The sequence below is a fragment of the Pollicipes pollicipes genome, unplaced genomic scaffold (genome assembly GCF_011947565.3).
Source record: "Pollicipes pollicipes isolate AB1234 unplaced genomic scaffold, Ppol_2.1 Scaffold_4002;HRSCAF=4701_pilon_pilon_pilon, whole genome shotgun sequence".
Lineage (NCBI taxonomy): Eukaryota > Metazoa > Arthropoda > Thecostraca > Pollicipedomorpha > Pollicipedidae > Pollicipes > Pollicipes pollicipes.
In genome coordinates, this window is record NW_023596420.1 from 42,686,839 (window position 1) to 42,698,707 (window position 11,869).

Sequence of the window (11,869 nt, forward strand, 5' to 3'; positions counted from 1 at the left end):
GACGTGCAATGACGGAAGACGCCGTAAAATTTGGGGAAGCATGTTCATTAAAGAACTCCCTACAGCCCTAACAGACAAACCAATTCTTGAAAAACCCTTGAACTATCAGGTGGTGGGCGGTAAGCACTACTGATGTGATTGTGGCAATATGTTTATGTCTTTGTAGTGTTCCCATTACGAGTATAGTTTGCATGCATCAAAGTAAAAATGGGATTCTGTCCTACTTCAATTAGCCACGCTTCATTTGTGTTCTCCGTACTAAAATATGTGTTCCGACAGTAGTGCGCAATTTTCATCCTTTAAAACTCAAAACTTATTTCTATAATAAGACAGTAGTGTTAGCCTTATTCCTCGGAGAAAAAAAACCAGGAGAATGGAGATAAAGTTGGGTTCCTCGCTAATGCACCGAACAACTTACGCAATTCAAAACTTATTTCTTGTGCCGTTCAGTCTTCTCCGACGACGAGATAAGATCTCGAAGCATAACAATGTAATGAGCGACGAAGACATGAGCGATTTGTGTGAATTATACTTAATCTAAACAATAATGCTGAGTCAAAAGCCCGGAAACTAGAGCGATGCATAAAAAGGCTCGTCAGTGCTGAGTCAGCAGTCTTTGTAATCGAACATGCGTAAGAGAAAGGGTCCTGCCAAAAGATCTCAACATGTATATATATATATATATATATATATATATATATATATATTCACGCTTGGCTCTTTGGAAACGACAGCGGCATCGTTGTTTGTGATCATCCGAGACGTACTTTTAATCTTGCGTATTAAGTGCTTGCTTTCTGGCTGTGCTTGTTAAGAACTGAATCAAAACCCAAAATGAGATAAGTCCAAGTAAACAACGTTTCTGTCGCCTTTCTTATATTTATTCGACGTTTCATCAAGCCTCTGATATTCTCAAGATACAAGGCATTAGCTTTAAGTCACAATTATCACACACAATAATGCCAGGTGTCGCCCACCATGGCTTGTTTAATTGATGAATTAACTGACTAGTCTTATCAACGCACGGTAGCTTGGAGGTAAATTACAAAGCGCCATCGAACTTCTTTTCATTGTTTGCTTTTCCCGAACACGCGTTACGTGCAACGCATCATCAGGGAATACTTCAAAGCAAAAACTCATGGAAGGAGCCATTTTTTACCGCTAAATCGCCTCCCACGAACATTCTTTTTCTCAGTTACGCTATATTGACATACCATGTCATATCCCTGGGCCCTTCATAACAGGCTTGGGTTTCTCGCGCAAGATTGACAGCACATCATGGAAGATCACAGAGAAGGAAGCCACTGTTATTTTCAACGATCAATGTCTATTACACAGGCGGCTTCTGACATACACGAACTCCCAGTCATGACTGGTGCCCCAGCTTCCCGACCAGCGAGCGCAGGTGTTGGCCGGCTGGGAGGTTGGGGCGAAGGTCCAGGCAGACCTGGATATTTACACCGCACCATTGCGGCATAGGAAACTACACCTCTTACCTCACTACACTCGTCTGGCCTCGATATCGTACAAAAGCGAGGGACGCAGCTCGAGTTAGTCTTAACGTGAGCTAAACGGCGATTTTTGCAGTTGCAGCCGTCTGCTCGGCCCCGGCCAGTGGCTCTTTTGACCGGGTTTTAACACAGTTGCAGTTATTTGAAAGCTGTGTCATATTGTTTGCAAAACACTTACACGCAGGCTTCCTGATCAAAGGCACATTTCAACACGTAAACGTTTTGGTATTGCCATTACATCTCCACTCGATAAACATGGGAAAACGCACAATTTTCAAATCGCGAAAATGCTGAAGAACAATTGACAAGCACGGGTCCCAAATCTCAACGGCCAAGTGTAGACTAACACTAACAGATAACACAAATAAGCAAATGGTCCGTCAAAAGTGCTTGTTAATGTATTCACACCCTCACACACAATCGCTCAAACCATTGTTCCATACATTCATGGGCGTTTTTAATGATAAAGCTAGGTAACTAGAGCAGATAAAACATTAAACAAGCAGTGCGGTGTGGGTGCATATGTCTTCTCTCAAATCATTGGGCGACCTCAACGCTGTGCGACCCATAGGTATGCCAGCAGCAGACCGAGAAGCCCCAAACGTTTTTCCCGAAACCAGCAGCACTATGGCCTGGACCAAGATGGGCCGGGTCGTGACATCTACGTGGTGCGTAGCTCTCTTTTGTAAGCAATTTCTACACGAATTGTTGCCGTTTATTTCCAAATACAGCAGCCAAGGTCACCTGGAATGTAAGCTATTCCAAATTTAATTCGCTGACCCATTAAAACGGTCCGTCCTCGGCAGGCTCAAAGTCAGGCGATATTCCAGCGATGGACGTCTGGTATGCGGATGCTGCACATCAGAGCACTTACGGCTCCCAACCGAATAAAAGTCGGATATTGCCATGCATTGATGGCCGCTGTGTTGATTTTCCGTGGTGCCCGCGCTTCTTGCCAGGATGTTAGGCAGGCGACCTCATATAGCCTAAGCCTCTGAGTGCGTCGTAAAGTCCCAGTGACGACGACGCTCTATTCTCATTGGCACCGGATGACGACGAGTTCCGTTCGCTTATGCCGATTAAAAAAAAATCCACATGGCGTTTTTACTGTTTCGCTTGCCTCGTACCACACTTCAAAAGATGTCATTCCACTGAACGTAACCCCCCCCCCCCCCCTCACCCAAACATGATATTTTACTTATCCGCCGGAATGGGGTGGCATCCTCTAGTTTAATGGCAAGGTGTTCCACAGTCAGGAGCTGAACTTACGGGCCGAACCTGCTCTGAAGGTACATCAGGCACTGGAGACTATGCTGTCCACCTCCGCTTCCAGGGTGTTTTTGCTTTCCAGCAGCTTCATGATCTGATTCACATAAATATTGGGGTCGTAATCAACACTGAAGAGAACAAGAGACGTTATCACGGAGAGAATGCTGGACAAATCCCAGGGAAAACACACGGGAGAACGAAGAACGCTAGTTCACGTTCGGGTGACCTAGCTCCCGTTGCAAGTCTCGCCCAATGGATTTGATTTTTTACAGTTGTGTTCACGTGATTGGGTGGGACCCCTGCCATATCTGCCGCACCGCATTCTTCACCGATGGAAATAGTCATAGAGAGATGCAAAGCCTGATCCACGCCAGGTTGTTTAGGATAAAGAGCCCCTTAACATGGATGTTGCTTGGGCACGATTTGCTTAAAACTGCGCTTGCCTCCAGCCTGCTCAATCATTTGCGACAAACTGCGCTGCTTCACCATCAGTGATCAAGAAGGGCAACCACGATACGAGTGACATTTCTTATCTCCTTAACTTCCCCGCCTTTTTACAGTCCGCATGTCATGCATGTTATTTGTCACGCCCCAATCAACTCGAGCCACACCGTTGCCCATTCCAACGCCCGCCCGCGCGCGACCGTTCCGTTATCGCGGTACGTGACGTGAAGTGTTACGACACAATCCATGACGAATGCAGCCGCACACAGCAGTGAATGCCCCGCGATTATAGTGACTACCATGGTCGTCACCAGCGATGACGCATGACGCCAGCGTCGGCTATCAGCTGCGCCCAGCGCCTGCCGGGTGGTAAACAATGCCCGGGCCGCGTGCCGCCAGGGCGCGGATGGACAATGGTCCCCGTCGACACGGCGTCTAGACGCTGCTAATTGTCGCACCAGCGCCATTGTGTGCCGCGCGGGGTTTCACCGGCGGCTGCTGTGACCCAGTGTACCCCCCCCCCCCCTCCGGCGCAGCGTCGGGGAGCTGGGCCGGTCAGACGCGGGGCGCGAGGTCAGGTCGTGTCTGGCGCATCTGCCGCCGACGCCGACGGTGTGCGGGTGTGTTGAGATGGTGGTATCCCCAGCAGCCTACTGGCCTTTCACAGTCGACTGCCATGCGTCCTCGCTCCTGAAGGTTTGGTTTTGAGGACCTTCGTGTCGAAGTGATGATGTGCCAGTCACATGCTTTGTGGCGATGCCGTATATTCCGACCATGATCTATTCTGCCAACAAAAAGTCAATGATTCAACACGAACCATTTGCGCAAACGGCTCTCTAAGCACTGACGAAAGATGCCAGCCGGCGTGAACGCTGGACAGATTATGTAACAAGCAATACGCAATAGTCGCACAGTTTCATTTTGTAATCACTATGTCCACAAAACTTGATCATGTGAGCACAGGCTCGCACAAAGTAACAGACACCAGCAAAGTAACACAACGGCAGAAAACGTAAACAAACCGCACTGGTCAAACAGATCATAAGCAAGCACTGCCGTAACTGCCAAAGCACTTCAGTCGTCTCCTTATGATAAGCCGTTCGGAAATATGCACGACGCAAGACATTGCATTTCACGCCTAAGGCAATGCACGCACAGTTGAAGCAATAATTGAGTATTCACAGTACAAGTACAACTAAATGTCAAGCAGAAATCGTAAAAAAGATCACCACGCACTTTCACAGCTATGCAATGCGGCTGGTGATAATGTTCGTATATCGCCCGCCAAAGGAGGTTACGGTGGGGTCTTATTTAATTGACTTAGCCTGTCTCAATGATGGACAAGATTAGTGCGAATCTCTGAAACGCTGTACATATGCACAATAAATAGATCCCACATGAGCGGAACACACGCGGCATGTATGTACACATATCGCACCAAGCATGAGAGAAACGGCGATCCTGACTGATGCCTTGTATACACATTTTACTCTGATCTACGTTACTGCGGCGAGTAGGCTTGGATAAACGTGGCGACATTGCATCTGCAGATTTTTGTTGGTAGACGATATGCCGCTTAGAAACTGTGTTGATATTCCGCTTTAAAAACGAACTCTCCAGCTCTTGCACGGCAGAGAAGCTATTCCAAACGTGGCAGTCCTAGAAAAAACTAACCTGTTGCGTTTTCAGGACATATTCATGATTCACGGCTGGCAACAGGCTCCGCTCTGCCCCAAAGCACGCGCCATTTTTCTGTCGGGACCCCCGCCACGGCGTGCTGCCGTTCTCCAGCCAGCTGCCAAAGCGGACATTACGCGCCACGATCGCCGAACGGTCGGGCTCACCCGCGTTATCAATCAACAATTCCGTGTTAAAAGAGGGCGCTGGGAACGTCTCAGGCAACGCGAGCTCCTCCGGCGCTGGTCCCGCCCAGCGCTGATTTCGCCCAGCGCTGGTCCCGCCTTGTCGGAGCAAAGCTGGGTGCCGCCGCGGCGAGGGGGCTGCCGCCGCCGGCTGCTGTCGAAAACAGTGTAGCAAAAGGAGAGAGGAGGACGGGGTGGGGGACGGGTCAGTGTTTCCGAGCAGCGGTAGCGCAGGCTGCACACGCCGCCGCTTTGGCCGTGGTACACCGCCTTCTGCATGCCGTCCAGCACCTCCTCGTACTTGCTGTCCACTGGTAGGATCCTGCGGGAGGAGCGGCGAGCGTCAGTTAGATTGATGAGTGGAAGATTTTCGTGTATCATTCATGTGTGCATGCAAGATGCATGCATAGATGAGACATATATGCTTGATGTGTAATGCATGACCGCAAATATGGGACATGTGTAATCATTTCTTTTCAAAGCTGTCAATGCACATGCTAATGTGGACCAGAGTTGTTTGATGCACGCAGCAGGAACATAAGTACGTGGCCGTGTAATGCATTAAACCCCTGGCAAACGTCCTGATTGAAAGACCTTTGTAACTGTCGATAACTGAGGAAGTCGGAGATATGCTTCCGATATCCCCAAGGGATATTGTGGTGCCATCTGTTGCTGAACTCAAGCAACATGTGATGTTATGGCAAAATGGCAGAAAGTAAATAGCTAGAGAGAATTTACATCACAGGACGACACAAAACACGGCGAATCGTTGTTGCAGAGCACATGACAGACAATAGGTGTAATAGTACGACCCGTAGATGCATGACTATCACGTCCATACGAAACACTAAAAGCAACAACAGTGATCTATCGTGCGTGAAAGATTGTCCGACCACGAGTTGCCATCCGACGGGGTAGAAGATAATATACTGATCATAGTTAATTGCATTGCTGCACTCCAAGTTTCTGAACAAACGGCTTTTGCAACATTGCAAGGTTTTGTAACGCCACAAAGGTGCTTGCTAAACATCGCAACATGCAGCCACCATGATTCTGGTAAAGGTAGCCCTTCAGAAATGCCGAAAGCAAGCATGACGTTATACAAGTACAGATAAAACTTGTATCATTCACATCATTTGGTCTGTCGATGTAATGGGACAGCTGAAGCGTCTGTGGAAGCCCTGTCTTCCTGAGTCCTTACTTTAAGCTGTTTTGGTGCGGAGGCCTAGTTCTGCGCAGTGAGTTGGGGCTGCGCTGTGCAAAATGACGAAAGCTATCATCCCCCAGTGCACCAACACACGGGTTCGTCCATAAATTTAGCCCACTTTTTCAAAACCGGAAGCATGCAGGCCCATAAGCTGAATGGGAAATTACACTCCTGCTCTGACATCTTTAACAGAGGTCGAACACCGGACGACCAGGAGACAACAGCAATTCGATAATTTGTTTAAATTTCTCGGACACCAGTATCACGTTCCACTCATTGTCTTTTTAGCCTGCTTAGAGATCAATTCTGGCAAAAGACAGGTTGCCAAGAACTTGCAGCTTGTATGGCAAAAACACCATATATCGGGAAGATTATGTTTTGCACCTGGAGAACATGATCTCCCTTCGGTTCAACCTCAGTTAGCCTCTTTGGCTATATTTTGAGCCTCATCGCAAAATTTCGCGACGGCCCCGCCTGAAACCGCGCCCAAGCTATGCAAAAACAGCGTAGGACTTAATGGGGGCTGTGGCTTTAGAAAAACACTGTCCTTTACTCAAAACGTAAATAGTCGCGTTATACTGCTTGCATGTATTCCGTATTTTTATAATCACGAAGAATCTCTTCTTTACCTGTTAGATTATACAAAGTTTTTTTATTTGGCACGCATGGTATGGGAAGCAAATGCGCGGTAGCGGTGCCATTATTCTGACAGCGCTGCCTTCCGCAGCTTCATGCCAGAAGAGAGAACGCAGTGTCAGCGCTCCCATTGTTCGGCATTTGTTAGATTTAAAAAGCAGCATTTGTATCCATTTTCTGTTCGCACTAGGATGGGTGAACCGTAAAAAGGACGCCTTTTTGCCCTGCTCCATTAATACGCTCATGTTCTTGCCAGTTTACAGTCGTCTACTATTATCCTGACTGCCTTACGCCAATCGCTGTCCAACAATTCACCCCGTCCAGTCGCCACCCCTCCCACATCGGCGACCCGAGAGCGCCCTCTCCTGGCAGTCCACGGTCCGGAGATTCGCCCTTCCCCTGCCCCTCCCACCTGGCCAGTTCCTGTTCCGACCGGCCTTCCGCCGTCACGGCCGCCGCCCACGGCCACAAGAAGCGCCGCCGCCGCCAGTGAAAGTGGCCCCGCGGCGCCTCCACTGACCTATCGCGCCATCTGCCGCCCGCGGCTGTTAGAGCGTGCATCCAGCCATCGCCCGCCGGGCACAATGGCGCGTCGCCGGCGGCACTTTTACTTTCGGCGCTGTCGGTGTCGACGCCGGTCACGGGTCGTGACCCCGACGGCACGCCCACCGCCCCGGGGCACGCGGCGGAACGCGCCCGAGCAATGCCCGCGGCTAGAAGAGGGTAGCGGAGAGGGGCGGGGGTGCAGTTGGAGTCGCTTGTGATGCGATGGCGACAGTGGCGCAGTCTCGTGGGGCAATGTTGTGCCGCCGACGGGCTCGAAATAGTGCACGCGTGAGGCGGGTGCGGTTTGGTGAGCGCGCGCTATGGTTTCGCCATAATTGGAAAAGCGTGTAGCCAGCACACCTGAGGACACCATGCTCTGCTTTGCCACATAGCTGATGTCGAAAGAGCTCTATTTGTACATGCAGAAGAGGTATGACCCATATATGCCAGGGCTATTTTCCGGTGAGTGGACTCAATGAGACACTTATCGTGATTTAAAGCCACCGGAAATCCATCGACTTATACGGACTAGCGGGCTGCGTGTTGTATTCTTGACCCCTGCACAAAAACGAAAGGACTTCAGCGCTTTTAGTCCAGACTGCAAAGCCTGTAACTAGCCGAAATTTATCAGAAAGCGACGATTTTTGCGGTTCATGGTTCATAAATGACATCAAGGCTGTCACGCCATTCATTTGCTTCCCTAGTGTCTGTACCGATTCTAGGGGCTGCCATGATACACGCAATTCACGGGTGGCATTATGATTGCCCTCACTCGTGAAATACCGACTCTTCTGATACAGGCCAGGGCTAATTTGCCTCAGGTTTTACTTAGCAGTTGTCCCGGTCTGGACGCAGTAAGCATGCGTTAGCATGCGGAAAGGACATCGACTGAAAACAAAAACATCACGAGAATACCGTAAAGCATTCTGCAAGGCCAACTGACACGCTGTGACCTAGGCTTGAACTTCATCTCACTTTCCACTTTACGGTGTCGGCAGTTTTTACAGTGGGTTCAAAGGAGGCAGTGCGGCTACATAACGCAATTACCGTCGAGCGTGCGTTTCTTATGCAAAGACTTAACCTATGACGCTAATACGTGCCGACAAACCTTGCAGAGATCATCACGAAGGCGCGGGATGCCATTGCCATCACATAGTCTCAAAATCCATGCCATATTGTTGCATAATATTAAGCAATAAATATCATGTGACTGATGGCGTACCCGTCATGTGTGTTCCCCAGGAAGCCGGCCATGTTTCGGTGGCACGGGATCCTCCACCACGCTTGGCGTTGAGAACAGTCCACCATCAGCAGCGCCGTTTGGATGGACGGAGACGCGCACTGCTGCATAGGGACACGTATTCCTCGGTCCGACCCTAAAGCCAGCTGAGGACGCCACTCTCCTTCACAGCAGGAAGGTGGCCCCGGCAATCAGCGGGGTTGAGCGGTCCCAGTCCCCATCCCGGGCCTCACCCGTCCACCATTTTCGCGCCGCTGAAGAGCATCTTGCCGGCGGTGATGTACTGCTTGGCGCGATCGGGCTGCTCGCAGGCCACCCGGTCCAGACAGCCGTAGCCGGCGCCGTCCGAGCTCAGCAGGTACGTCAGCATCAGCAGCATGTCCTGCCGGTCCAGCCAGGGCTGCGACTCCGCCGAGTCAGCAGACCTGCGGGCAAGGTAGCGTACGACGCGTCCGGCACTGCTGGAGCAGCTCGCTCCATTTCAGGGCAGCGCAGAACAGGGGATCACGTGCGAAATAAGCACGAGAGCACCACTAGCATGGCTTCGTTTATATGTTCTCGTGAGACCTCCTTCCACTATCTCCGAATATCGGGCAAACATTGCTTCACCAAGATCGATGACAGCGTCAAATGTCATCGTCATTTTTAGACATTGTAAAATGCGTTTTGAAGTGTTATGCTGCAGTGTTTGCTTCAAATGCGCCGCATATCTTATCAGAAACGGTTAAAGGCGATGATAATAGTAACTTTACATTTGAAAGAACACAATCATGCTGCCCAGTCCAGCCGCCAAATCTCTTCATGGCACCTGAATCAAATGCACACACAAGATAGTCCATCTCACGTAGACAGGTTACCCCTTTACAACGTCGAACACAGTCACTGATGCTGGGATGAGGCTGGATGTGGACACGATAAACTGGAAAGGCACTTCCTCCCATTCTATCCAAACGTTCGCCACCAGTTGCGACGCTCTCACCTGCCAAATGTGGTTCCCGAACAGGTTGAGCCGCCCCCGAAGGCGAACATGCCGAAGACGATGACGATGGGCCTTGATGACCACCAGATGATGAGGTTGGTGAGGTTGAGAGTGAGCACCTCGGAGGCGGTGGTGGCGCGCGCCACCACATCCGTCACCAAGTTGACGACGCTGGCGGACTCGGAGAGTGAGGCGGGCCCCGGCTGACGTGCCGGATAGCAACGGCAGCAGCAGCAGCAGCATCAGCAGCGGCAGGGGAACGGCGACTCCTGGAAGCGAGATTGCCCGTTCAGCGCTCTCCGAAGTCGGGCAAAGACTCAACACGGACGGACTCCAAGCAAAGCATAGGCAGTGATTTGTAGAATTAATTGTTGGGATTTCTCTGGCTCCGGGATGGATGACCAAAACCAATATCAAAACGGATAATGATGTACCAGTGCTGTTTTATGGCTTGAGTACCTACAAAGGCTTAATGGTAGCCTGAAATAAGTTTTTTACTTTGATTTTAAAGCATTGGGATAACCACAGCAGACGCATATTTAAGGAAGTGCAGCATTGCAATAAACGAAACACAACTAAATAGGAAACCAGGTGCATGGGAAACTATGTATTTACTTAATTGTCACCTAGTGTAGTTGAGGCTATTAACACAGTCGGTGGCGACACAGTATTAAGGCACTCAGTTTACTGCCCGCCAGCTGCCTTGGTGCTGCCACCACAGCACCATGAAAGCTTGACCGTAGCAAGCGGTTTACTGCCCGCCAGCTGCCTTGGTGCTGCCACCACAGCACCATGAAAGCTTGACCATAACGAGCGGTTTACTGCGCGGCAGCTGGCAATTGCCGTTTGGTGCTGCCACCACTGCACCATGAAAGCTTGACCATAACGAGCGGTTTACTGCGCGGCAGCTGCAATTGCCGTTTGGCGCTGCCACCACAGCACCATGAAAGCTTGACCGTAACAAGCGGTTTACTGCCCGCCAGCTGCCTTGGTGCTGCCACCCACAGCACCATGAAAGTTTGACCGTAACGAGCGGTTTACTGCGCGCCAGCTTGCTGGTGCTGCCACCACAGCACCATGAAAGCTTGACCGTAACGGCGGTTTACTGCCCGCCAGCTGCCTCGGTGCTGCCACCACAGCACCATGAAAGCTTGACCGTAACAAACAATTTACTACGCGGCAGCTGCAATTGCCGTTTGGTGCTGCCACCACGGCACCATGAAAGCTTGCTCGTAACAAGCAATTTACTGCGCGGCAGCTGCCGTGGTGCTGCCACCACGGCACCATCAAAGCTTGACCGTAACAAACAATGCGCTTTTCCAAAAAAGAAGAACCTTATGGCCTGTGGGTGGCTGGTGTGCTATGCGGCAGTTAAAAAGGCCTCGATCAGCGCGTGAAGCAAAATGCTCCGGACATTTTGGAAGCACTGAAACTTACTTGATGCATACATAAACAATATTTGCGTAATTTAAACTTCATTTCAGCCACTCCAATATAACGTTCGTTGTTAATGCAAAATTCATATGCGAATCAGACATCTAGGGAAATGGCACTTAACTGCAAGCCTTACATAAAGCTTACGTCAAAGTTTTTAGACTAACACACGCTCGGGCAGGGGTCAAATTGACCTCACGAATGTTTTTCCAATATGGTTCCCGAACGGCGCGGCGTAGGAGCGCCAAATTTTGCTTAGCTGTAGACAGTTGAATAGCAGATCGTCTGGCATCAAAACTTAGACCTAACTTGTAAGGTCGCTGATCTATGGCAGGTAAAGGCCAGGCCATGGTTTCAGCGAAGGCAATTTCTAGGGAATCGTTTAATCTGATCCAACAACGAAGTGTTAGATGAAGCCATACATCTCTGAGATACTTTCCTAGGCAACACAACAATTGAGTAAACAAATTCAATTGACTTCCGTCTTTCGGCTTCAATCTGACTTCTTTTGAAAACGTCAAAAGCCCTGACGTTTCCAGTAGCGCTCTTGATCACGGATGAGCTCAGTGAATGCTCAGTATCTTTATTTAACAAATACTGTCTGATTTTGGAAGGTCGGTTATTCGCATTGCAAGAACTTATTGCGCAAGGAATATGTAACTCCCACAGCAATGTTTTTAGAAACACTGGCAGAATTTCAGGTATTGGGGTTAACAAATGAATTGGCATTATTAAACATAG

The 11,869-nt window shown here is 49.8% G+C and overlaps 1 protein-coding gene across 1 annotated transcript; it reads right to left on the reverse strand.

The window, feature by feature from the left end:
- Positions 1-3,798: 3,798 nt before the first annotated feature.
- On the reverse strand, positions 3,799-9,744 carry LOC119094526 (uncharacterized). Its single transcript, XM_037217584.1, has 4 exons — positions 9,695-9,744; positions 8,949-9,140; positions 5,290-5,408; positions 3,799-3,818 (listed from the first exon to the last, which is right to left on the reverse strand). Exons 1-4 carry the CDS (start codon positions 9,742-9,744, stop codon positions 3,799-3,801), a joined length of 381 nt encoding a protein of 126 aa, XP_037073479.1.
- Positions 9,745-11,869: the final 2,125 nt, after the last annotated feature.